A 27,231-nucleotide genomic window follows, 5' to 3' on the forward strand; every position below is an offset into this window, starting at 1 on the left:
TTTCTCTTTATCTCAATTACAAAACTGCCACCTAGCCTATGAAAAGACACCCTAGCTGGCTTAAGGCAAAAATTGTTGGAAGCCGCACAAGCTGAGCCGAGGCACCTCAACTGTCAATATTAACCAAGAAACTCTCAATATTGTTTTCAATTATCTTTATTATACTTATTCTTCTCAGCATTTAACAATCTAGCGTCTTTAACTTAGCTTATAGAGATCAAAAAAACATGCAAAAATCCCATGACAACGGATTTTTTCAATGATATGATTTCATTACAATTTAAATGTACATGCAGTCGACTCACGATAACGCAAACCCTCGCTAACTTAATCAACTTGAACCTCGCCCTAACTCGAACCAAATTGATCAATTCCCCCTGGATTTCTTTCATATTTTAGTGAAATTTTAACCACAGTAACTCAAGCCCGTTATCATTGGAACCTTTCGCGAACTCGAAGCTATTTTCGTTTCACTTCAGGTGATGCTCTAGATAATTTTACCTTCGATAGCTCGTACCATGTTTGTCAAAACATGACCCTCAAAAAGTAAATCGAATGGTCTCTGTAGAACGACATCGTTCTTTTCGAAACTTGCAAAGTTCCCAGTATCTGCACTTATACATTTTTACTTGACTTCTCTACAATAACATTTTTTGATTAAGATATACACTTTATGATTTAGAAATACAGTAATCACAGTTCCTCTTCTTATTAATTTCCGGCCATTTGTTCTCTTTACACGATAGTTCGAAACTTCTTCAAGTTCGAATTATCGGGAGGCGACTATATATAAATCTACACTCGAATCAGGATTGTTGTTTGAGCTCTTCACTATTATAGAGCGGTTTTCAATGGAGTATCTCAAACAAAAAAACCAACGTAATCATTTCTGACTAAACACAAAGGACGCAGACAAACCCCAAGCAAATACATGTGGCTGACGCAAAGAGCAGGAAAACGTGTGCGACCGATATACGATTGATTTTGGTTTTACTTCTTAGTGAAAGACAAAGTGGCGCCAGTTTCTTTAAGCCGAAGTGTAGAGGAATTACTCTTGACACACCAGTAAAAACCGCCCTAGATGTATCGAAAATTGTAAAAAAGTCTGTCAGACTTAAGATAAATTGATATCGTCTACGACATAGAGTCACTACAATAAACATAAGCGGAACAAATTGAGCGCGGTGGACATATCTCCTGTTGAAAAACTACTAACTCCTGTTGTCAAACTACTAACGTTTCTATGGCTTGGGAGTATAATTTAGCAGTTAGCTATAACAATGAAGATAAAAACTTACAATTAACGAATCGTTTGACGCAAACTTGGAAACGCTCCGTCCAAACTTTTAACCACATTTTGAAAGCTTTGATGGTAATTTAAACGCTGTAAATGTATTACTTCGAAGTCACCAAAGGTCATCTTATAAAGCTGTACTTTCTAATACTTGAAACATACTATTTTGAAGCAAAATATTGACATTATCAAGATCCCCGGGTAAACAAAGATTTTGCCAGTTACGAAATGTTCATGGCTCTTGTCTGAGAGAGAGGATGAGGACTAAGAAAGATAATCCGCCATTTAGGCTTTCTTCCTCCTAAGTTACCCTTAGATCACTCTTAACTATAAAGTCCCAGTAGGGTCTAAAGGTACTGATCCTATGTTGTGAGCTACGTTCACAGTGAAAGCCCTAATGGCTTTACACACGCGTTTTCATCTTCCACGAAAACATCTAAGCGACGCGCGTGGTAGCATTACCAGTGGAGGAACTGGGTACCGTGTCTTGAGATTAATTATTTTGAGAGTAAGGCCTATATGGGGATTAAATCCCTAACCCTTCATCCTCTCTCTTCCTCTTGATTCTAGTAAATTTCAAACATTGAAATACAGTTAAAAGAAACAGTCAAATTTCACCTTGAAAATACAAAAAACGATAAGAGTTTTAGAGTGCTATATAGAAGTGTTTCCGAGAAGATTGTAATTTGAATCACAACACAACACAGTGTCACTGCTGCATGGTTTCACTTCGCAAGTCACTCTTCAAATCACTCAAAATCAAATATTAATTAAAGTTCTATCGTACTCTGGAAGGGAAGAAGTTAATAGGCTTTGTTTGGTGTAGTCATGGATTCCACAGTACGTTTTCCAGTAGATTAGCATTAGAGACTCAGAGACCCGTTTTGGTTGAATCGAAAAGGGAGTATCCCTGAAGAATGTGTACCGTGTAGCATACCTGAGACTGGCACACTGTCCTGACAAACTGGGCATCCGTTTAAAAATTTGTTATGATCACATTTTCAGGTGGCTTTTCTTCTATTGTTACAACTCCTTCAGTTTGGGCTGTTGCATTTTCTGTGGTGATGTCTTTGGCCGTGGGATTAGCAGTCTGGTCACTTTGCAGAGTTTCTGGGCTTTCTGAGGTATTGCCACCATCTTTTTCCAGGTCGAGAGCGGACCTTTCACTCGAGTTTTCCTTTTTCTTGCCGTCTTCTTTTGCGTCCTTGAGCTCTTCGTCAAGATGAATTCCCTTGTTCTGAATTCCTAACTCGACATTATCACCAGTCACTGCCTGCTGAGCGCCGTCTGTTCCGTCTTTCTGGGGGGTATGATCGTCGTTGCTTCCCTTACTGTGTACTTCAGCGAAATCTTCAGTGTCTTCACTTCCAATTGGTACCATCCGGAGGCTTCTGTCAGCTGCTTTGTTGTGTCGATCTTTCTTGCCAGTGCTGTTCCGTTTCTCAGTACTGTCTCCTACCGAGGGGGGTCGGGCGATAGCGGGTCTCCAGCACAGCAACGACAGGTGAACTGGCATAATACACAAGCCGTGAAGAAGGCCAAGAACTACAATTCCAAAGAACATTCGGAAGAATATTCGGAAAATCTCCGAGGAGGCGAACGCCAGAACGACCATGCCAAGGAACGTACTGAATCCTGAAAACAAGCAAAAAGAAGAAGACAGGCACGTTGATACCTTAAGCAAAACCACACAAGAAAGTTACCACGGTATGCTTTAGTTCCTTTCACTAAAACTAGGCTAACTATTGATAAATAGAAGCAAGCCTTTGAGAAAGATTGATTATCTAACACTCAATGTCCCGTTTAGTCGCACAGAATCTTTTAAGAACTCATATTTTATACGGGTTTGTCGCTCATAGAATGAACTACCTCTTAACGTCAGTGAGTCTAACACCTTGTCAGTTTTCCGCAAGAAATTGTTTGCTTATTTTTACGATAAGTTCAGTGCTAATTTTTTATCGTGATTATCTTATTTTTTTAATATGAGTTGCGAGTAATTTTTAACTAGGTATACAATCATACAATGATACACTAAGGCGGCTTATATTAAGGAATCTTGTATTCTGTTTTATACTGTCCTCAAATTCATTGGATTGACTTGTTCAATGCAATGTAATTTGAAATTTGTTGTATTAAAGATTAAAGGTTAAAGATTAAAGATTAAAGATTAAAGATTAAAGAAGAAGAAAACTATGTTTTGTTTGTAATTCTTTGGTCTATCCAGATGCTCAGCAATCAAAGAAACTTCTTTGGGATGTTTCAACTGATTTTAAGATAAGTCCATCCCTCCTGGCTCTCGTTTTTAAGCTGAAATGAACAAAATGCTTACTCTGAATCATCCATTCAACCCAGAGATGCACAACTGAATATCACAGAATGTAGCCACAGAAGGTAGTCTCTAAGGAAATCCCATTCAAAAGGCAAGCCACAGAAACCGATCGTAAAAAGAGAAAAAAATATGTTCTTAGCTTAAAGTTCTCCATTGATGTTACTAGTTTCTGAACGCAGTAAAGAGTGCAAAAGTAAAAACCCCCGGTGTTTTCTGTGTGGTGGTTGTTTATTTTCTGGTGCAAGCCCCTTCTGTTACAATTCTGATTTATTTGCAGGTTACACTCAATAACATTTCAATACTTAATCCACACACCATCGCACTTACCTCCCATGAAGACACTCGCTCCCAGTGTGCTCAATGCATCCACTACTCGGTCATTGGCTGTAACCATGCTTGACGTTATGTAGGCATGTGCAATGTGCGCGCTGTAATCGACTGCGAACCCAATAGCCATTACAAGGTTGATCATGGACACGGAGTTAAGGGACACATCCCAGATAACCATCAGTCCAAATAACTCACATATTAGGGCTGCAAAGTTGAGGACCACGATGAACGTTACGGTACAGTCCACCAAGAAGGGACTTGTGACGACTAGTACCGCTATGCCCGCAATTATCAGGTTCCTTAAGGTTTCCCTTGATGTTATAGCGTACTGTTCAAAGAAAATAAAAAATCGAGTAATTGGGAAGGCATCGAGTTCGGTTTTCTCTGCGATGTCATCTCGGAGAGTGAGCATGGCGTTTTTCTGGAAGGTGGAGCTGCCGTCATTCTTCATGAAACCCAGGACGCGAGAAGCTACCAGTTTGTTGCCATCCTCGGAGAACTTCAAGTCTTGATTGAAATAAGCATAATCGGGAATGCTGAGGAATGCTTTCAATTCAGGTAAAAAGCCTTGACCGGTGATGTTTTTCCCAGAACTTTTGGCATACTGGGAAAATATGTCTATCCAGGAGAGGGATCGGTTAAGGTAATGTTTATTTTCTGTGATAATGTTTGTCAGCTCTCTGATCTGTTTCTGGATGGGGTCCTGCTCATAATCTACTTCACCACTCTCCACGATGCTCACTTGGATGGACAGCACAAAATGCTTTTCTTCCGCGGACAAAAATCGTCTCAAGTAAGAATCATCTTTTGCCAGGATTCGTCTGTCAAACGATTCATCCACTTGGGTGACCCCGTATATCCCAGCACTAAGCAACGCCAGCGACAAGAATATAACCACAACTTTTGTTACTGGCTTTGTCAACAATGTACCCCACAACTTCATGGCCCGATTTGACGTCTGTGGAACAGGTTCATCCCATTCTGGCCCTCCCTCTTTCGGCCGAGGCGCAAGGCAGAATGGTAAGCAATCTCTGCGGCCTGACTTTATTCTCTTCACGTCAAATGACATAATGGCCACGAAGTATGTGACAATCATAAGGAAGGAGAAGGTCACTGTCAGCGCAGCGTAGATACAGAAATACCTAAATTGAAGGAAGTGTTCATTCAAAGTTAATTATGAAACTCGATGAAACTGTACCTCTGATTAACTTTAAGATTTTGGCGTAACGCATCCACAAACAAGCATTACACATGACTTTTGCGTTTTTTATGTACCATGTCTTGTACCATGTGTTCATTTTAGATTTTAGAACGGTTCACATTTTTGTGTGGGATTTCCCACACCTTGTCAAGGCCAGTGAAATTTTTCTGTTTATTATTTGCAAACAGCCACGAGAGAAACTGTTATGTACCGAGGAGAAGATACCTTGACATTGATTAAACAAATTGTCCCAACTACTTTAGAGGAAATGTATGGAAAATGATTAGGAGAATTGAATGTTGATATTTTGTTTCGCCGATAAAAGCAATCGATTTATTTGGACAAATGACAAAAGCGATTTAATCAAACAACAAATTTATTGTCTTACTTTATCGCTGGAAATGATGTAGAAGTGCTAACTGCAAACGCCACCAAATCTGTCATTGTCGTCATGGTAACAGTTGCTCCTGCATGCTTCATAACGGTTTTAATAGTTTGGATCATTGTCATTTCACGTGGCTGTCGATCAAGCTCATCCACCATGATAAACATGTCATCGATGCCGATTCCCAGAACCAAGAACGGTAAGACTCCAACGATACTGACGAATGGTACCCGAAACCACATGGCGACACCAAACCCAGCTAGAATACCCAGGGCCACTGCAAACACTCCTGCGTTAGCGAGCAAGGAGTGACCGGTCAGCGGATTCAAGAACTTTCCAAGCATGAAACTAGCAAAGCTGATCATGAGAGTGAAAGTGATTGAAACCAGTGTAATGTCAGATCCGCTGCTTTCGGCAATAGCATCGTCCAGGCTTCTCTCACTTGAGTAGTGGACTTTGAAGCAAGAAAGTTCGTCCTCTAACGATGCCATTTTGTTGATGAAATTCTTCTCCCATTTCAGAACTTTTTCGTTCTCGTCTTCGTCACTTGGGTCACGCATGGAATACACCATCTGTAATGCTTTAGCGCTGGCTATGCTTCCACGATCTCGTTTGACACTGCCAAACATGCGGTTGAAGCTGAACCGGAAGGGACGTCCATTGCGCATGAGAGCAGTGCCGCTTAACGCTTTGTCTAGGTCCTGTCGAATCTCATTTAGGCTTTTACCGTCTAGCTTACTTTCATTGAACTGCACAAATTCCAGCGGGCTGACCATCATACAATCGTCTTGTGACTTGGATTTGTTCCCTGAGAGCGTGACGCAGAAGTCGAGATAAGATTCCACTTCCATAACTGCGTTGTGAACCCTGAAGGCCTGCTTGAGACACTCAGGATCAAGAACATTGGCACGATCAGAGGATGCCTCCAACATGACGATTTCCTCTCGAATTTTCACTCGGAAGTATTTTTCGGCTGTGTCTAAGTCATCTAACGCCCGGCTGGTTTGAGGGATGAACAGATTTACAGTCCTGTTTTCTGTTTGGAACCAAATGAATCCCACGGAACAGACACTAACAAACACGATACATATTTGGATTGTTATCAGTGGATGCTTTGCAATTCCTCCACCATACCAAGCGAAGAAGCGCTCCACAAGACGCAAATACCAGCTACAGAACGACGACCACAGGCGACATGGATTAAATTGGCGTGGAAAGCAGCAACTGCAATTTCAAAAATAATACTAATATCAGAAAACGCCTACTGGATTTGTCATCAACTACAAATAAATATGCGAATGAAGCCTTAAACCTTATCGATCCCAGTAAAACCTGTGACTAAGACCCAAATTTTGTGGCATCGTTTACTATACTGTTTCTATTAAGCAGTACTTTAGTACTGCTTAATAGTAAAGTACTGCTTAATAAAACTATTTACGATTGATTAGCACTTTTATGCTGTACAAGGTGGTTTCAACTTGCGAATTTGTGGATTAAACTTAGTGTCAGACCTTTACATGGAAGATTTATAACAGTACTTTCATGTGATACTGCTATTGCTCTGTTTAAAGTGAACTATCCGAACATGAAGATGTTGATGAAATCCTAGTGAACAAGCTTCCATGTGGAACTATCTATCATGCTGTGCAAGGATGTTTAAACAATTTAAGAGCGTAAATAAAATATAAGTCTTGGCTACTGACGCTGCAATTTCTAATTATACTGTGTTTTGTTAAATTCGCTTGTTAGGAATTTGGCCCCTTTCTGGTGGGTTCAACAGGTAATGACTTCAACTTAATATTATCTCAACATTTCTGTGATTGGTAATAATTTAGCCTGCAGAACAGGCGGATTTGTGGGGCAGAGAGCGAAACGCGATACACGAGCGCGGACCGCGACCACAGGCGCGAAGCGCGAGTGTCTTTTTTTTCGTCTCGCGCTTCGCGCTTGTGGTCGCGCTCCGCGCTCGTGTATCGCGTTTCGCTCTCTACCCCGCTAATCTGCCTGTCCTGCAGGCTAGTAATAATTCAACAATTTCGAAAAAGCGTCGAAGCTATAATTTGAAACAACGATATTTTGTATTACCTGCTGGCTAATTTAACTCTACTGGAAGTCAAATTTCTTTGGAACGAAGTTATTCATCAACCAGAATTTTCAAAATGACATCGCCACCGTATGCATGCCCCTTCAGAGTCTGGAATCCACATGTACAAAGTGGCAAAAATGCATTGTCTTTTTCCTTATTCTGTGGTTGACGTTTGGTGTATTGAAAAATAGTAAGAAAAACAATGGTAACCTTGGCAACCAAGGTCCCTAGCAACAGCTCTGTGCTACGCTTCCGCATTCACCTTTTCTTCAAATTAGTTTACTTCCTTGTCTTAAACACCCCTAAGAAAAGTTTGCATTTGTCGCTTTTATAACTTTTTCTTCTCGGATTTCTAAATATTACGACCGTTTTCAATTATTTAAGATGGTGATAAACAAAATTTCTGTATCATTGTTTAGCAATCACGCTTGCAGGTAGAAAGTGAGGGTTTTTTTCTGTTCGATTTACCCCGATTGCTGTCCGTCAGCACAAAACGACTGTTGAACGCGATTGGACGAAGGCTAGCGGCAGGGCGACTTTTCGTCGTTCGTTTTTCGTTTTTGCGTCCACATCCTAATTAAAATGAAGGTTACTATAAACTAATCTGCGAGCCAAATACTGACTGACGAATTTCAATCACTGCGTAATAACTTTAACATAGATTAATCAGTGTGCACGTTTGTTTTGCATGACGATATCCATAAAAAAATGAAAATCTTTCGGTTTAAAAATATTTTTTTGGTTTCAGGAGATCGATGATAAAAATATATTATACATAGGTACCTCTTCAAGTTTTGGTTATTCGTTGTAGTTATCTCGTCTGATGCACAGCAAATAATTTCTTCGTTTCTTGAAGCCATCGAGAAATCGTTGCTACCCCAATGTTGTTAGCTTAACAAACCCACGAACTGATAAGTCTCTTTCATCGCAGTTCGACGGCCAGCTCATTTCAAAACTCTTGGCTAACCTATTGCATTCAGATCATAATCGACTTTTAGAAACCAAAAACTAGGAAGTCGAACAGCTTTTGGAAACTGTAAGTTAGAAGATTTAACGTCTTTCACGAGTCTATATATGATTGTTTGGATGTTCTGAATATTTTAAGCATCAACTCGATTGAATTGCTAATTGCTTTAGAAACCGTTTCTTATTGGATAGTAGTCATGGCTTGAAACCGACAGTGCAATGACAGCATTAATTTTCACTAACAACTACATGTAAAGAAAGTTCCAATACGTGACCAGTGTCAAGTGAAAGCTTTTGAGTTGCACCTGCGTGCGGTGATGTTGGTTTTAAATGTTTTGATAGTTTCAAATGATTTTTGTGAAGTTGTAAGTTTGGAACTTTAGATCTCTTTAAAATGAAACCGGGTATAAGCCGCGGAGCGTCTCGAGATTTGACTAATTGATTACTAAGGAGACCTTGTTTTGTAAGAGTCAAATTCGCTTCGCTTATACACGTATAAGAAATATATTGAAACCAGAAAGAACACTCGCGTGATTATAGAGCTAAAAGAGATAATCCATTAATTAGTTTCAAAGGGTTAACTAAGTTCTGCTAATACAATTCTTCAAATATATTAGCAGAACTTAGTTAACCCTTTGAAACTTTGAAGAGAACTCGCCCAGTTTTCCTCGAACTTCAAACCATCTAATTTCAGAGGTTCTGAAACTGATCGACTTAAATTGTTTACTCACATGAGTGTCTCCTGACATTTTCTTGATCAGAAGCAAATCATCATAAATACAGAAATTGACAGCGCAGTCGCTGAAATTCAAGTATTTTTTTTCTGCATTCTTCCCGTCTGTAAAATACTCTCACCGAATAAGATATCGAACTTTGCTCGAGTTATTTTTACGCTGAATACGATATGCGTTTTGTCTTGTTGAGTGTAACAGTCCGCGCGTGTGGTTCCCACGTGTAGTCTAAAAATGTTGAACGTTGAAAGTGGTACGCTACGTAGCGTTGCGTGACATAGAGAGCGCCTACAGGTATCATGCCACTGCAACTGAAACAAACAAATGTCATGACAGATTTCCTCGTTTCGTTTTATTCTTTTTCCTGATAAAGATCTCGTGGGATTGCGACGACAGTTTGAACGGCGGTCTCTTAGCAACGACCTCCCGTTCTACTTCCGCGTCCATCAAAACAAAACTATAACTTTCTAGTTTCGAATATCAGTAATGCATGGCGCAGCATTTCATTCACATTGTACCCTATTATCATCATAACACTTCGCTTCCTTGTATATAAACCTTCAGTAAAAAGCCTTTAAGAGGCGCCCTCTGTAATTTTCAACTATGGCCATTTGGACCAGAAAAAATCAAATTCCTCAAACTTTCTCAGAGGAATGGTCTAGATAAGTGATTCACAAAAATATAACTTTCAGTTCAATTCGATTCGTATTTTAGCGCTGGGGCCACCATCTTGGTTTTGCCCCTCTGAGAGGGCTTTCAGCGGCCATTTTAGGGCTCATTTTTAACCATTTGCCATACAAAGAAAACGATCTAAATCCGGGTAAAAACCCTTTATTCGAGACAAGCAAATGTTTCTTGTTACATTGAGAGGCTGTTTTGGCAATTTGATCATCACCTGATTTTTCTACAGAATTTTAAATTTCTTCCCTTTCGGACTACTGATGAAGCGCCACAAAAAAGGCGAAGTTTAAAGGAAAATATCGCCAAAAGTACATCACTTGAGATCCCAAAACTACCCTCCACTTAAAGAGCAATGTCTCACCTGTAATAACATGCAATAAAATTTTGGGGCAGTTAAAACTGTAAAATGTTAGAAGAAGAAGTTTAAGCTGTGCTTTTGTCAACAAAGACCGCCGTCCTAATTAGCATAATAACGTAAAAATAACGATGCACAAAGAAAATAATGACATATTCCACTTACCTCGCTACACATGTCGACAACTGGATGTTCCACGATGCCTCATGTTATATTTCCAGTCTGTTTCAGCCTCATTTTCGGTGATTAGTGTACGAAATCACTCTCAGACATCGCCACGGTTAAGCAGATTTCAACTCTCCGAAGCCCGCTTCATAACATCTATCAATATTATTTGTCTTTCGCCTCATAAGCCGCCGTTTACAAGAAGTTTAACAATTTTCTGAGATCCTAACTGACTCAGAAGTCTGTTAGCAGCCTTTAAAATCCTCCTCTTAATCGAGGATTCTCATCAAGAACTCGTTTAAGCTCAGTTCTGTTTTGATCTGTTATGCATCCGCCATTATTCCACAGATTGCGTTACATTTGACAAATGCGCATTCCAACGGGTAGGGGTAGGGTGGGTGGGAAGTGAAAATGTAACCGATATTAAAGCCATTTTGCGCATTTCTGTGGCTAAACTAGTTACTGGCTTTCCCAGAATGATTTGAACATGAGCTTCTGCTTGCAGGTATTTTCTAGGTTATTTTTGCAGGGTAGGTGAGGGGGGGGGGGGGGGGGTCGATAGACAGTACCAAGTCAAAAGATTATGATCTGTGTATCTTGATCAGCTTTATCAGTTCATCAGTGAGGCCCTATTAGGGGTTTTTTAGGATACTGGATATTTGGGTAAAAAGTTAATAGGATGCAAGAAATTTAGGAGAAATATTAATGCGGTAGAGGATCTTTAGATCAGATAAAACAGGACATTAATTGAGTAGGAAATCGTTGAGTTGGATTTAACAGGTTACAAAATATTTGGGACAAAAATTAACAGGATAAGAGATACACCGACACCCCCCCACCCCCCCCCCCCCCCCCCTCCCCCCTCCCACTATGGGGCCTCAACAATGGTCAGCTATTTAGGATAAAATAAATGTATGTCAACTGCTATAAGCATTTATTCTGGACTCTTAGTACTTATATCACGGTGGAATATGAAAGTTTTGTATCAGATTTTAGGGGTTTTAAGGTTAGGTAACGTAGCTCCTTGTTAGTAATTTCGAAGCCCACACTTGTTACACTGAATAGATAGATAAAGACGGGGCTGGAGAAATAAACAGAGAATGAAATGTGTCCCAAATTCTGCACCGTTTAACACGAATTTCTTACATGGGAACTTTTGTGTCTGCAAAGAGATGAGGCACAACATTCCACACTATATTTGTAAACAACTATCCTAATCTCATTTACAGCCATTAGTTTTTGACGAGAAATTTCATTTATTACAAATAGAATACGGATAGAACTCCAATAAAAAGCCTCTTCCTTGTGTTTTTTTTGTTCAGCATTATACTTGTGTCTTTCGCTGCCCGAAATGTCATCAAATGCTGCGAAAGGCAACAGACTGAGAAGCAGTGCGCAAGAAAAGTTTTTCTCGGGTCAGGAAACGGCCATAAAAGTCGAAGCAATTACTGTAGCACAAAAGATGAGGCGCTCAAAGGGTGAGGCCAGGAATTAGGCGGTTCACCTGTGATGAGTTCCTGACTCCTTGCCGCGTTTAATCCTTCCTCTCGAGGATGGCTTCAAAGCTTAGAAACAGACAGGAGAAGGTCCTCCAAGAAGACACAACAACTGCTGAGAATCAAGCTGTAGATTTTTTTGACAAGTGTCAGTTAATTCATCCAATTGCTTATGACTCATTCAACTTGTGTGCCTTAAACGCATCTATAATGTATTTAAAAAGCTAAGCGTCACCATTAGTGCTTCGCTTGATAGATGCGGGTATTTTAAAGCGCCCTGCATAGGGTTGAAAACAAGTCTTGTGCAGACATGCAGCTGTGCTCCATCACAGAACTGAACGACATTAGCGGCTGTGGGGTGCCTCAGGCTCATAACGAATGGTGCCTACAAAATACAAACGTGTTTCCGCCAGATTAAGAAAACGTGGAGAAAGTAGATCTTAGCCAGGGTTATTAGAATTCACAAAGAAAACTGTGGGTAGTCATTAATTTTTCCGAGATAATTAGCTACTGCTGACGGTAGCATTTTTCTGAAAAAAAGGTAAAGATATTTCTTCACAGATTCTCCTAAGGTTCGCCTTTACATGCAGAAAACTAAACATGTTAAAAAACATCTTTAAACTACGTGGAAAGTGGTAACATAAAAACCACGTTTGACGTGTATTTAATAACAGAATCGTCGCAACAGCACTCCTCTGGCTTAGCTAAAATACAGTCTACATAACTTTTCCTCACAGCCAAAAACTAATGCATTGTCAAATAGGCTTGCCACTTCCAATTCATACCATAAAATGTAGCTGTAATCACCCCTTTGTTAAAAGTTAAATGAGTTGTTTCATCCTTTCGAAAACTTTGTCGGTGTCCATTACTTTTTTTCCTGTTACTTTCCAAGTAAGTTAAACATTGACGTCTCTCGCAGTTGTTTTGCGCGTGCATTATGCCATCTACAGTTGAATTTCAGTATGGTTTTTACTACGGATACGATAAAAGGTAGTTTTTCAGCTGGAAGCCGTTCACAGTTAGTGCTTAGCGATATCCTGCTTTTCTGGTAATCCCGGTTTTAGTACAGGCTCGTTTTTTTAGTGCAAAATTTGTTTCGGCCACAATAGAATTTTTTTAAGTCGCACGCTTGGTAGGGTAGTTAATTACGTCACTAGTTCCAACCCAAGCGCGCACCTGGCGTTTAAACCATGCCTAAAAAAGAAGGTACCGTCCTTAACTGCCCTTCAGTAATTTTCTGAGTTTTTTTTTTTTTTTCTGATGGAAAAGTGACACGGCTAAGAAAATGTAAGAAGTTTCAATAAAACGTCGCTTATCATTACTTCCTGCGCACTATTCGTCAGTCTGTTGTCTTTTGCAAAATTTGATGGCACTTCCGGCAGCGAAAGACACAACTGTCCCGCTTTATCTGATCTAAAGATGCTCTACCGCATTAATTTTTCCCCTAAATTTCTCACATCCTGTTAATTTTTTACCCAAATATCCAGTATCCTAAAAAACCCCTAATAGGGCCTCACTGATGAACTGATAAAGCTGATCAAGATACACAGATCATAATCTTTTGACTTGGTACTGTCTATCGACCCCCCCCCCCCCCTCACCTACCCTGCAAAAATAACCTAGAAAATACCTGCAAGCAGAAGCTCATGTTCAAATCATTCTGGGAAAGCCAGTAACTAGTTTAGCCACAGAAATGCGCAAAATGGCTTTAATGTCGGTTACATTTTCACTTCCCACCCACCCTACCCCTACCCGTTGGAATGCGCATTTGTCAAATGTAACGCAATCTGTGGAATAATGGCGGATGCATAACAGATCAAAACAGAACTGAGCTTAAACGAGTTCTTGATGAGAATCCTCGATTAAGAGGAGGATTTTAAAGGCTGCTAACAGACTTCTGAGTCAGTTAGGATCTCAGAAAATTGTTAAACTTCTTGTAAACGGCGGCTTATGAGGCGAAAGACAAATAATATTGATAGATGTTATGAAGCGGGCTTCGGAGAGTTGAAATCTGCTTAACCGTGGCGATGTCTGAGAGTGATTTCGTACACTAATCACCGAAAATGAGGCTGAAACAGACTGGAAATATAACATGAGGCATCGTGGAACATCCAGTTGTCGACATGTGTAGCGAGGTAAGTGGAATATGTCATTATTTTCTTTGTGCATCGTTATTTTTACGTTATTATGCTAATTAGGACGGCGGTCTTTGTTGACAAAAGCACAGCTTAAACTTCTTCTTCTAACATTTTACAGTTTTAACTGCCCCAAAATTTTATTGCATGTTTTTACAGGTGAGACATTGCTCTTTAAGTGGAGGGTAGTTTTGGGATCTCAAGTGATGTACTTTTGGCGATATTTTCCTTTAAACTTCGCCTTTTTTGTGGCGCTTCATCAGTAGTCCGAAAGGGAAGAAATTTAAAATTCTGTAGAAAAATCAGGTGATGATCAAATTGCCAAAACAGCCTCTCAATGTAACAAGAAACATTTGCTTGTCTCGAATAAAGGGTTTTTACCCGGATTTAGATCGTTTTCTTTGTATGGCAAATGGTTAAAAATGAGCCCTAAAATGGCCGCTGAAAGCCCTCTCAGAGGGGCAAAACCAAGATGGTGGCCCCAGCGCTAAAATACGAATCGAATTGAACTGAAAGTTATATTTTTGTGAATCACTTATCTAGACCATTCATCTGAGAAAGTTTGAGGAATTTGATTTTTTCTGGTCCAAATGGTCATAGTTGAAAATTACAGAGGGCACCTCTTAAAACTCCCGAGCGTCGCTGTCCGTTTACGTTTCGTTCTCGCTCGAGTCTTCAGTAAAACCTTCAGTAAAAAGCCTTTAAAACTCCCGAGCGTCGCTGTCCGTTTACGTTTCGTTCTCGCTCGAGTCTCTCACTTCCGTTAAAACACTGCACTGTGCACATACAGATGCACTCGCCGCGAGAAAAATCTTTTCCTCTCTCGCATTTAACTCTACGATCCAGAAGGAGTTCGAAAGAGATGCTCGGCTCGCTCGCTACTCCTTTCGAGAGTCAAATTTCAAAAAACCGACATTTCAGGAAAGTATATGTTTCTTCCACTCAAAATAAGTTCACTCTTTTGGCTGTCGTTAGGCAAATGTTTCGGTCTGTATGAAACAAAGTCAGTGAATCATAAAAGGGAGTACAATATGAAAACGTACAATTCATAGATACCTTTGTGAGTCGCTGAAGTCAATTTTCCGCGTGGCCGCGAAATTGTCGGAGGCAGAGCAGATAATTTCCTCGCTTCTTGCAGCCATCGAGAGAACGGCCAGTACTGATGCTAAGAGCACACTTTTAGTTTTATTAAGAAGTCCGACTGCGTAAGTCCGAACGCTGGTTCAAAACACAAAACTACATGACGTGATGTCTAGTTTTAAACCGAAAGCGAGGAAGTCTTAACAGTATCCTGGAAACGGTGACAGCATATCTAAATGGCACATGTGATGTATCGGACGTGCTCCGAATAATTTAAGCCTACCATAAGCTATTCAAATGGGCTGTTGTTATTGAATGGTAAGGATGAAGACAATGTATAATTTACATAGCCAAAAAAAATATCACCGAAATGACAGCTCAAACTTTCAACGTGAGCACGAGAGGTGCGAATAATAAAATAGCCTTAAAATCGTTTAAAGCAACCATAAAAGTACAGTGGAATGAACACAGTTTCACCAAATGCATTGAGAGCCTTACGTTCACTTGATTATTGTTTAAAAAAGCTGACCTTGAATCATTTCCATGAAAACTAAAAGAATAACAGCCCCAAGTTACAAGGCGCTTGGGCCAGCCTTCGTGCAAACAAAACAAGACAACACATGCTTCCTGACTTGAATACCAAAATAAGCTGGTTCTGAATCCTCCATACCAAATTTCGCGGTGTAAATAGGTAAGGAAAATGTTTCATTTTGTTAAAAGTTAGCATCATTTGTTGTCACTGAGCTTTAAGCCGGTGCATTATTTCTGTCGTCGTTGTCCTTGCGACACGTTTTCATTTGATCAAATTACGTTCTTCACTGACCGGGAACTGCCATTCTTAAGGAAGTAAGCGTAAGAGCAATTTTAAACAGGATGTTCTTACAGGAATCGAAAATATATTGTTGTGTTGTTATTTATTTATTTATTTTTGTATCAATTTATTTATTTTTTATCTGCATATGGAGCCAAAGAACTATACTCTGATCGATAGTATTGAAGCCATCTTCGTGAGTAACTGTGATTTTTATTTTTTTATTTTTTTAACACAATCCGGTTTAATTCAAGGTAACATTTCCAGCGCTATATTGGTAATGTGGCGTTATGTAATCGAGTGTGTGACGTTATGTAATCGAGAGAAAGACGTCATCGATTGACATATGTTTTTGTACTGCACGTGTTTACAGTCGGCCGATTATTGTATGAATGTATGTGTTCATTTTCGGTTGAATTATTTACTGTTTCCAGCACAATAAAGGGCAATTCGCTGTTTAAAGAGAACAACAGTAACAACGACAATTATGGGGAAAATATAAATAACTTCCTTTCCTTGATTCAGCTTAGCACAGGAGAAGGTTTGCGAAAACTTGAGACAGCTGGGAAAACCAAGTCTAGGTCTCTCGTTCTTTGCATATTTGTGTAATGATAGCTGTATCAAAACACAAAAATTGTTTGGGAATAGCGCAGTCACCATTTTTTTAAAAGGTCAATCGTCTTCCCATTTTGAAAAGGAATGATTTTCCGACAGTTGATATTAGTTACCATCTAGGCTCGATTTCCGCCACTTTCTTGCGTCGGATCTGTTCCTCCCCGAACTCGAGCCTAGTTACCACCTAACTAACTCTGCATTAACGCGAACGAAATTGCACAACTGCAAGTTCGGGGAATCTAAAAAAGCTATATATAAGGGATTTTCCCAGTAGCCCAATACTGCTGAAAGTTTTCCAGTCTTTTGGTGATTTTGCTCTTAATTTTCCTGCATTTAAAGATTCTTGTCATAAAGATTCCCCGTTCCTCGTTCCCCGTTCTCTGTTCCATAATCCTTATTCCAATTTTGGACATTTGGCCGTTTGTTTGACGTAGGTCACGCAATGTAAACGCTACTCGTACAACTCAGGATTTAGATCCACCAAGCTATGAATTGACTATTTATCGCTTTTCTAAGGTCAGTACAAGGATGCTGCACCCTCAACGAATCGATTCGTTAAATAAGAAGATAACTTCCGCTGATCTGGGTAAGCTAACCTTAAGTTATTTCTCATTTTCATGATTGAAGTGTTTCAGGTTACCGAATTTTATACAAAGGGCGTCTGATAATTCGTCGGTGTTTAAATACGAGCAAAGAGACGGATGATCCGTCCAGATTTATAATGTTCCATGACAGAAGAACTACAGTAGTTCGCCTGGACGGATGATCCGTCTGTTTGATCGAATTATCAGACGAGGCTCAAGTTCGCGTTCGTCCAACTCTGGAATAATTTCTGCCATTGTTTGTATACTTTATGATTCAGGTTTGGTTTTGATGACGTGACTGTGAACGCCAAAAATGTATTAAATAAGCAAACCAAGATTGTTGTTCTACTACAGCTACTTCTTATTTTGCTGTTTCGAAAGATAAAGCTTAGGGTGGCAAGTAACAACACGTGCACAGAGTTTGTCGCTTTGCCGGTTACTACGTCACAACAATTATTTCGCAGTTTTCACAATTATTTGATAAGTCAACCTTATTTAAGCTTAACGGAAAGCTAGTTTACCTCGGGAAAGTTCATGTAATATAATTTAGTCGGTTATCTCTCTATGCTCAAAACCAAGGGGAGATATGATGCATTCAGCTACCCAATGAGTGTAGCTGCTTTATTATTCAACCATGAAGTGCTGTATGTTTTGGCATGGTTTGATTGGTTCTTAGTTTTTGACTTGCTCCGGAAGAACACAATACGGCAGGAATATAGGCATAACATTGCGAATTTTTCAAGTCGATGATTTTGGCGAGAATAGTGTCAACCGGTTTGAACAAGGCTACCGAAATAAACTGTATAAACGAATTGATAAAACGTTACGTTTTGGTCGGTGTTCAGTGAGAAACTGACACCAAGATGACCTAATCCTAAAAAGAGTTGGTTCACAATAGATATGCTACATAATTGCAAGTAAACGATGTATATATTCGGAAAGTCAGTTGTTTCCGCGTTAAGTAGTGCCGCTTAATTGTTTAGTTTTACAGTTAGCTCGTTTAGAGAGCGCTTGTGACGGTAACTGTTGGCCTATTTCCCTTAAAGGTTATGAGGAAGTTTCTAGCTAATAGTTAGATAACGTTAACGAGGGTTGCTTTTTTAAATTTCTTTACTGAAGAAAGTCATTAGTAGTAATTCAAAACGAAAAATTTCCTCGAACTGGAGCAATGATTATTCTAGGACGGGAAAATAACGGAGTATATTGACTTCTGTGATCACTAACAGTGGAACTCTTTTAGCGAATGGATTCCTCTTCCTTGAAAAGGCAGCTGAAAGTTCCTTTGGGAGACGGTTAAAACTGAACTTTGAATTCTTAGAAATTATCATGACAAAAATTGTACATACCCTGGTTGGCTAGAATCCTTTTGTTCGGTTGCTCCTTTCAACTTGGCCATGACAGAACGCGAATAAACTTACACACTTAACTTCGGTGCTACGAAAAAGATACTTTGGTGCAATTTCTCATTACGGGTCGTTTAAGTATTTACGACTAAACACTTGATACGTGTTGGCTTAAACGGGGTCATCTCAGCCACAAGGGAAGTTGTAAGGAGTAAAATAGCATTTCATTTCCGCATGCTAAAAACGAATTATTATTGATTTATTAACGAGTTTTCACTGGTTAAAATACGTTAAAAGACAAACGACAAAATTAGCAGACCCGAAAAGCCTAAAAAAACGAGAAAAAACAGGGCTGGAAGGTCTCGAAGGTTTGTTTACCAGATTCGCCGAACAATTTGGTTTTGTCAGAGAGTAAAAATTTTCAGGAAGCTACACTACATATCAGGTATCACAAAACGCATCAGGAAATTTGTCTAAACGTTATGCAATCATGCTATTTCATGTGAGCCGTCACATGAAGTAGTCATCAATCGTGTGGTAGTTAAAAAAAAGTCAATGAGTGCGTGGCAGTCAACAGTGGAGGACCCAGACCTTGAGCTAAAGGGGGAGGGGAGGGCGGTTTTGTTTTGCTCTCCCTGCTTGTTTTTTTTTTTTTTTCCTTCTGTGATTTCTTCTTTTTTTACCCAAAATAAGGGCAGGGGGGCCGGGCCCCCTCCCCTAGATTCGCCACTGGCCAATCCCTTTACGTCCCAAATAACCCCGCGTGACACACGTATCGTGACACATTTGACATGCCACAATGAACGTGACAGAAGTACCTGGCCGGTACATATTTACTTCCAGTATTTTCAGAAAAGTCGATCAATTTCTTTTTTCTTTAACCTGGTGGTATGATTCCAAGCATTTTCCATCGGCCGTGTTTACCCTAGAAAACGAATAAGGCGTCTCAGATGGGCGGATCCACAGTCCAAATAAGTTTTGTCTGTTTCATGCGTCTCGTATTTAGTAGAACGGAGTACATGTCTCAGACGCACATTCGAAATGGAAATCCAGAATTGCTCTCGCATCCATATGATTTCCGACAGGGAAACTTGCTTTACTAGGCATTGACTCGAAAACAAATGTCCAAGAGATTAGTTTCTAAAGCAACTGTTGGCCGCCTCGGTGGACTTATCTGAGATTAATCAAGCGCTGTAACGAAATTCTTCTTGCCCCTCCGATGGGCATCAATTCAACATGGTAGCCATAAAATAACAGAAACATCTCTCTTTGAGTTTCGTTATTTAAACGAAAAGTCATTACTCTAGGGCTCCGACACATTGAAATTAATACTTCTTCTAGAGCACGAACTGTTCAGTTAGCGAAAACTTGATCGATAACTCATCTTTTGACCTAAGCGAGAGCCCTCTCGGGCCGCCATTTTAATGTCACGCGTCGGGCTCTATAATGAAATCAAGAACGTCAAGTTAATAGAGGGTCTTACATAAAACTTCGGAAGGATTAGCAATTTTTAATTTTCGAAAATAATGACGTCACATGAAAATCGGCAATAACCAGGAAATCGTGCACCGCTCAGTCAGTTCCAGGCATGTTTTACCTTCTCGTCAAGATATACGTAGAATTTCTTCTTATTGCCACTCATGGAAACGGTTTCTTACCGTGTTCATTTATTTATAGAGAAATGCTAAAAATGCTTAAGTCTCATTTCGTGTCTTGTCGATAACCTCAGCAATGCGGATACTTCGAAGGTATTACCAAAAGCTCTTAATTACCATAAGTATGTTTTCATTGAGTGCTGAAACGGAAATTTTTCTTTTCTAATCGCAGAGTGAAATAATGTTGGGATGTTACGCCCATTTACGTTGGCTCCTGTTTTAAATTTCACTTCTTGAATCGATAAGTGGTGTGCGGCTTACGACCGCGGTGCATTGATTTTGACAAATTTTCAAGATGGCGGCTTTTATATCGTGACGGTCGTTCCAGGAGCTAAATTGATTTTGTCGCTGTTTTTAATGTTATGCAAAAACAAAACAACAACATTCCTAGATTTTTGCTCAGTTTTTCTCGTCCTGTGCTTTTGAGGAATGACGACGCCACTGAAGCTGAAATAGCTTGTGATTTGAACGTTTTCATTTTCCGGGAATTTTACCTGCATGTATTGCCAGTTTTTATGTGACGTCATCATTTTCCAAAATTGAAAATTACCAGTATTTCTGAAGTTTTAGTTTCGTCAAATGTAAGACCCTCTAACAACTGGACGTTTTACAACGTTTAAGCTCGACAGGGTTTTTCATTTTTTAATGGAGCACGTTTGAATTTCCAAGTTTGTGTGTTTGCGTGACATTAAATGGAGACCCGAGAAGGCGCTCATGCAGGCCAATTAATCAGTTATCGCTTAAGTTTTTGCTACCTGAACAGTTCTTGCACTAGAAGAAGTATTGATTTCAATATATCGGAGATCCAGAGTTATAAATTTTCGTTCAAATAGCAAATCTCAATGACAGATGTTTCTGTTACTTTACGGTCGCCATGTTGGTGCCCTCGCAGGGACACCAACATGGCGTCTCCAAACAATTCTCCGAATAACGCGCGAATGAAAACCCGCACAGGCCTTAATTTTGGCGAGGCTGTTTATATATCACTCATTTATCATATACCAGATTCTTGACTTACTTCAGTATTTTATTGAATATGTACGATTTTCATTTTGATGGCGTGACAGTGTAAACCAGCAATTAGTACGTTGTGTTTATTGTAATAAGTGGCAATTGTGATAACGGTTTATTCGTTTACATATACACAAATGATTCAAATGCTAAAGCCACTTTCCTCGTTTCATCGTTTTTAGACGATCTTGTTAACAAATATATGCAAAAACTTTGAATTTATTTTAGTGGCTCCTTATTACCACGAGTATGTGTGCACTGAGTTTTCTCTTGTAACCGCATAGTAAGGCAATCCTGAGATCGCACGTCTATTTGCGCTTGCTGCTGTGTTAGAATCCACTTCCTTAGTCGACAAAGTCTTGGTATTTTCCGAAAAAACCAAAGTATTATTATGGTTGACTGAGTTACAACGGTTGCTAAACTGATCACATTTCAAGCGAGACGCGAGGCTGTTTGTGCATTTTTTGTTCCCGTAATGGTTCCCCTGTCTTACAGTAAGGTGAAACTGTGTTTTTTCTTCAATGCAAAGTCCGTGCAAGTTCTTCTCCCCACCATAAAACTCATTTTGCTTAAAGAATATTGTTTCTAAATTGTTCCGCATTTGGGAGAGATAATTGACCCGCACTTGTTTACAATGTAAGTTACCGTCCTATGTACACGGTCTTGAATATAGAAGTTTTGGTAATTTATACCTTTTAGACATAGCCGTCACTGGAACCAAAACATTTGGCGGTAAATTAAACGTTGAATAAAACATCGAGTGCGCCCATTTACGTTGGCTGCTGTTTGAGATTGCACTTGAGTCGATAAGTGGTGTGCGGCCTTCGACCACGGTGCATTGGTTTTGACAATTTTTCAAGATGGCGGTCCTTACATCGGGAAGCGGCGCTCCAAAAGCTTAGTTGATTTTGTCGCTGTTTTAAATTTTATAGGAAAACAAAACAACAGCATTCCATAATTTTTGGTCAAATTTCTTCGTCCTGTGCTCCCGAGGATTGAAGACGCTATCGAAGCTGAAATAGCTTGTGATTTGAAGGTTTTCATTTTCAGGGATGTTTCATCTATAAGTACGTTGTGTTTATTGGGTAATAAGTGGCAGTTGTGATAACGGTTTATTCGTTTACACGCAAATGATTCAAATGCTAAAGCCACCTGCCTCGTTTCATCTTTTATTGTCGATCTTGAGAAAAACACAAGCGAGAACTTTGAATCTATTTTAATGGCTCGTATTTACCATGAGTATGTGTTCATTGATTGCTCAAACGGAATCTTTTCTCTCGTAACCGCAAAGTAAAACAATGATGAGTTCTTACGTCTCTTTGCGTGTGCTGCTGTCTTTGATTGTACGTACTACAATGTTAACGTGTGCTGCTGTTTTCTTAACTGTTTTCTTAACTTCCTGAATTTGTATCCCTTGGTCGGCAAAGTTTTGGTATTTCCCGAAATAACATAAGTCTTATCATGGTCGACTGAGTTGGAAGCAGTTGCTAAATTGATCACGTTTGAAGCGAGACGTGAGGCTGTTTAGTGCACTTTTCGTTCTCTTAACGATTCCCCTGAGCTGAAGCCTTATAGTAAGATGAGACAGTGTTTTGTCCTCGGTGTAAAGTCCAGTCCAAGTTCTTCTCCCCGCCCAAAAGTATCATTTTGCTCAAGGAATATTGCTTCTAAATGATGCTGCATTTGGGAGAGATAAATGACCCGCAATTGTTTAAGTAACGACCCTGTGAACACAGTCTTGAATATCGAAGAATCGATAATTTCTTAAGACTGACTTACTTTCTCTTTGAACTTATGGCATAATGAAAATTATTTTCCATTGACTCAATACGTCCAGAAAACTATAGAAATACTGCTTCCTGCGGGCTTTGGTCTAACGGATTATGCTCGTATAATAGTGCCTTATTTTATATTTACAGATGGCGTTGGCTGGAAATAATAAGGAAGCAAGTTTTTAAAGAGACAATACAACATATGATTAGTAATAGTAATTGGAGTGACTGGAGTAAATTCAGGTATCAACTGCGCGACTGAGTGATTTCAAAATCGGACGAGCGTCCAGCAAGAAGCCAACTTAGGAACTTGATTATTCTCTAAATTGTGCAACACGACGTCCAATTACTAGTTAATAGAATTATTGACAAACTTGGAGATGAAAACGTCTCTAAAAAAAGTCAGAAGTGCTTTCCACAAGGTTTAAAAATGTGAGGAACATTAAGAAGGAAGCCATTGAAGCGCGCGCAATTGACGTGCGAGTATCGTAGGTATCCAATTACAAACAGTTGTAACTGGATACCTGTAATTGGACACCAACGTGATGACACGCTGATAACGCTAACAAGGAAGGTTGTCAGTTCCTTGACGATTGTGTCAACAAAGAAAATAGCTTTCAATATATGCAGAAACTACATAAGTATATGTTCCTCAACTACTGAAACGGAATACTGTATGTTCTTTTCCTGGAGTGCTGACAACCTGTAGACAAACAATGTAATTAGTTTGGGTGGGCACGGCGGAAAAACCGCTGCTCATGCGCATTAGATTTCGGTTCGTCTTCCCGCCTTTCCATTTTCAAAATGGCGGACGACGAATCAAAAACGAACACGTCATTGTCATGGCTTTTGGCAACATCTTGCTCGCTCAAGGCAGTTACAAACAACTCAGCTACTTTGGGCAATGATCCATACTGATATTTTGACTGTGACTGAGAGGATCGAAACGGTGTTGTCGGATTTTTCAGGCGATAAAGACAGCTCTTCCGAAAGGAAACTTTCAGCTTTTCCAAATTCACCCGAGGTACCGTTTTTCCTTTTCTTAAGGTCGTGTCAAGTTCTTTAAGGTTTTGAACCGCAATTTCTTGTAGCTTGTTTAATTTTACGGAACATATAAAATATGACTTTTTTTTCGTGCTGATGAAAATTTTTAAATGCTATTTGTTCTTGGACTTTTGTATCGTTGCCTGAAGAAAGAAACGTGGAGGACAAATTCGTAAGTAGTACACACTTATGCCTAATTTTGTTGTTTCGCTCGTGTGCTATTCATTCGTGCTTTGTTTTGCCGCTTCAGTGGATGCCATGTACTGCCATGAGCTGAAAACTTGTAGTAAGCTTATAGAGGTTTAATATGGCATTGTAGAAAGTTGTATTGTATATGTAATACAGCTTGAAGGATAAAATAAATTGCTCTTTGTTTATGTTAGCCTGTGTTTGAAATTATGGGTTATGCTACTTCACACTTACTACGATTCTTGTTCCTTGGCTACGCAGCTTTCCCCGCAGCTAGCTGTGGGCTTCGTTATTGCAAACATTTCTCCATTGTGTTAACGAAAAAAGCAATCCGCCAAAAGGGGTTCTTGTTCCACTTTAATTTATACTGGGGGAACATTCGTTTATGTGAAGGCTTGTAGTTACATCGAAATTCAGTCAGTGTAAAACGCAGACTGTGCACTGCAGACTGCAGAGCGAGGGGGAAATACATACTGCAGACATTATTATAACAGAATCGTGTTTTATCGAGAGCTAACCTTATACAGGCTAACTGGAGAAAATATTCAGGCTAACCCTAGGGCGGATACAGAGAAGGGGTTTCGAGATACAAACTGCCAAAAGGCAGTCCCCTGTAGGGGGACCGGTGGCTTTCACGCTGGAAATTTATGAAATTGTGGTCCTTGAATTGGAAATGGGATTTCTGTTATTCTGAGGCCAAGTTCGCATGTTATGTTTTATTTCTTTTTTTTTTTTTAATCTAGGGGGTTCGACCAAACCAGCCAAAGCCCCCTAGATCCTTCCCAGCTAACCCGAGTGATATTCAATCTAACCCTAGAACTATTGAGGCTGAACTCTCACTTCTTTTAGCCCGAATAAGGTTGGTCTGTTTACTGTTAACACGCAGTAACACTTGAAAAGTCTACAGTCTGCATTTTAACACCTGACCTGCAGTCCAAAGTCTGCATCTTACACTGACCACATTGGAATGCATGCCTTTTTGCAAAAAGCACTATTGTGAGAAAACACATGAAAACTGAACGATCCCTCCTCCCCCAATAGTAAGTTTAAGTCTTGTTCGAAGCAAATACCATATGCCATCTCTCCTAGATACTTTTAAGGAGAAGGTTCAGTAGCCTACACTGCAATAAAATTCTACTGTTTCATATTGTGTTCCAGATAAATTCCATACCCTTGCAGACCCTGCCACCAAATTTTGTTTACTCCCTCCCCCAACTTCCAACCATCCTAAGGGGTCATCACCTTATTGTGGAGGGATGGTTTTTGTATCCATGACCCTATGAGCTATGTCAGCTAGAGTCTTGTACTTCTGGTAGGTTGAAGGATAGGGACCAGACAAATTGTGATCATGTGGCTTTCCAGGTTGGGTGTTAGGCTGAGGGCTGATAACCCACTACTGTAGAAAATAAGACTATAGCAGATCCAGAAGATATTCAAATCTCTATCAACATCAGTGAAGCAACAAGGGCTCATATCATAACACATGCATTTGGAGCAAACCCCTTCCTCTGAACACCTCACTGAAATTAACTACATGTAAAAACTACTGTTAAGTTAACCTCTCCCATTCCCAAACAAAAAGACCAAACAAGCGTGACTAGAATTGTTTCATTAAAAACGCCCCCCAAATATAGAAAACTAAACTGAAATAAAAATAAAATCCAACACAAACACACAAGCAATGAGCATCATTAAAAAACTGGATCACTGGATAATGCAATTTGAGAGTTTTCATTGTTTTAGCTATCAGGGGTTATGAGCCATTATACCATGCTCTACAAATATGGAAAGCGTATGCATGATTTTTTGAGCATTTTTATTGTTATTTAAGTCTAGTTTTCTATATTTGGGGGGCCTTTTTAATAAAACAATTATTCCACTCATGCCTGTTGGATATGAGAAGTACTATTTCCAAAACGAGAGCGAGTGTTTCATCGGGGTATCCAAACACCGAGAAACAAATGAAAGCACGAGGCCGTAGGCCTCGTGCTTTTATTGTTTCGAGGTGTTTGGATACCCCGATGAAACACGAAGCACGAGTTTTGGAAATAACTTCTCATGATCACTCTTAAAGAAATAATAAACAAAGACTTCCAATTAGAATTGTTTGCTGTCTAACATTCCTTCCTCGATAACTTCAATATCAATGATATTTTTTACCAGCATAATTAATTTGCATTTATGGTGCGATTTAACTTATTCTGAGATGTGAAAGTTGCTGGGGTTGCCAGCATTTACAAGTTGTCGTTCAGTCAGGATGTATATCGCAAGAAAGTCGTTCGAGAGATTTCGGTAGCCGAAAAGTGTGGAGGATGAGAAGAAAAGTGTTGATAATGCAGTATCGAAATCAACAGCTTATAAAGCCAAATGGTCGTGTAAGGTTTTCGAGGAATGGAAACTGCATCGATTAGTGAAGTCCTGTACTTTGGAACCCGGCGGTCTTTTTACCACGAAAGACTTTGAAGAAAGAGTGCAAACTTTGGAAACGGCCATTACAGATATGCCTGCATGCAGTCTCAACTACTGGCTGTCAAAGTTCGTTCAAGAAGTAAACAATTCTTCTGGGGAACGTTATCCTTCCCATTAGTTGTACTCGATTATTTGCGGACTGAAGTGCCACCTTTCTGATGTAAATGGAAGTGCTATTGGGTGTTATTTAACCTTTAAATAACAGCCACTATTCACCTTGATTGCAAAGAATAAATTACTGCTAAATATTGCATAACCTTCCACACCAAAATATTATGATCTACAAATTTTTAAGAAGTCTAATCCCAACCAAGTTGTTTACCAAGCTATAATTTTTCTGTCTTCAAACATTTTTCTTTATTAATTACTGGGGAATCCTGAAATACTTGTTCCATGCATTTGGTTCCGTAATTATCCCTTTTATTATTCCTAAATCTTTTTATGAAAGGAACATATCATTTAGTATCCTCTCCAAGGAAGATGGCATTCATTTCATCCAGGAAA

At 39.5% G+C, this 27,231-nt stretch overlaps 1 protein-coding gene and 1 long non-coding RNA gene across 4 annotated transcripts in view; both read right to left on the reverse strand.

Annotated features, from left to right (window-relative positions):
• Window positions 1-140: 140 nt before the first annotated feature.
• LOC110040254 (patched domain-containing protein 3-like) lies at window positions 141-18,743 on the reverse strand. 3 transcript variants are annotated; one of them, XM_020745470.2, is made up of 4 exons: window positions 18,591-18,743; window positions 5,543-6,763; window positions 3,951-5,095; window positions 141-2,929 (listed from the first exon to the last, which is right to left on the reverse strand). In XM_020745470.2, exons 1-4 carry the CDS (start codon window positions 18,638-18,640, stop codon window positions 2,271-2,273), a joined length of 3,075 nt encoding a protein of 1,024 aa, XP_020601129.2. In that variant the 5' UTR covers window positions 18,641-18,743; the 3' UTR covers window positions 141-2,270. The 3 variants fall into 3 exon arrangements, with proteins under 3 accessions (XP_020601129.2, XP_020601127.2, XP_020601128.2); XM_020745468.2 differs by lacking the exon at window positions 18,591-18,743 and adding an exon at window positions 15,211-15,422; XM_020745469.2 differs by lacking the exon at window positions 18,591-18,743 and adding an exon at window positions 8,409-8,675.
• An 8,316-nt stretch (window positions 18,744-27,059) lies between these two features.
• The window catches only part of LOC149117564 (uncharacterized), a 1,521-nt gene continuing 1,349 nt past the window's right edge, over window positions 27,060-27,231 (reverse strand). Inside the window, exon 3 of the long non-coding RNA XR_016203824.1 lies at window positions 27,060-27,231. This exon is cut by the window's right edge and continues 103 nt beyond it. This is a non-coding gene — a long non-coding RNA (uncharacterized LOC149117564).

This window comes from Orbicella faveolata, unplaced genomic scaffold (assembly GCF_042242905.1).
Source record: "Orbicella faveolata isolate gen_17 unplaced genomic scaffold, um_ofav_v1 contig_12, whole genome shotgun sequence".
Lineage (NCBI taxonomy): Eukaryota > Metazoa > Cnidaria > Anthozoa > Scleractinia > Merulinidae > Orbicella > Orbicella faveolata.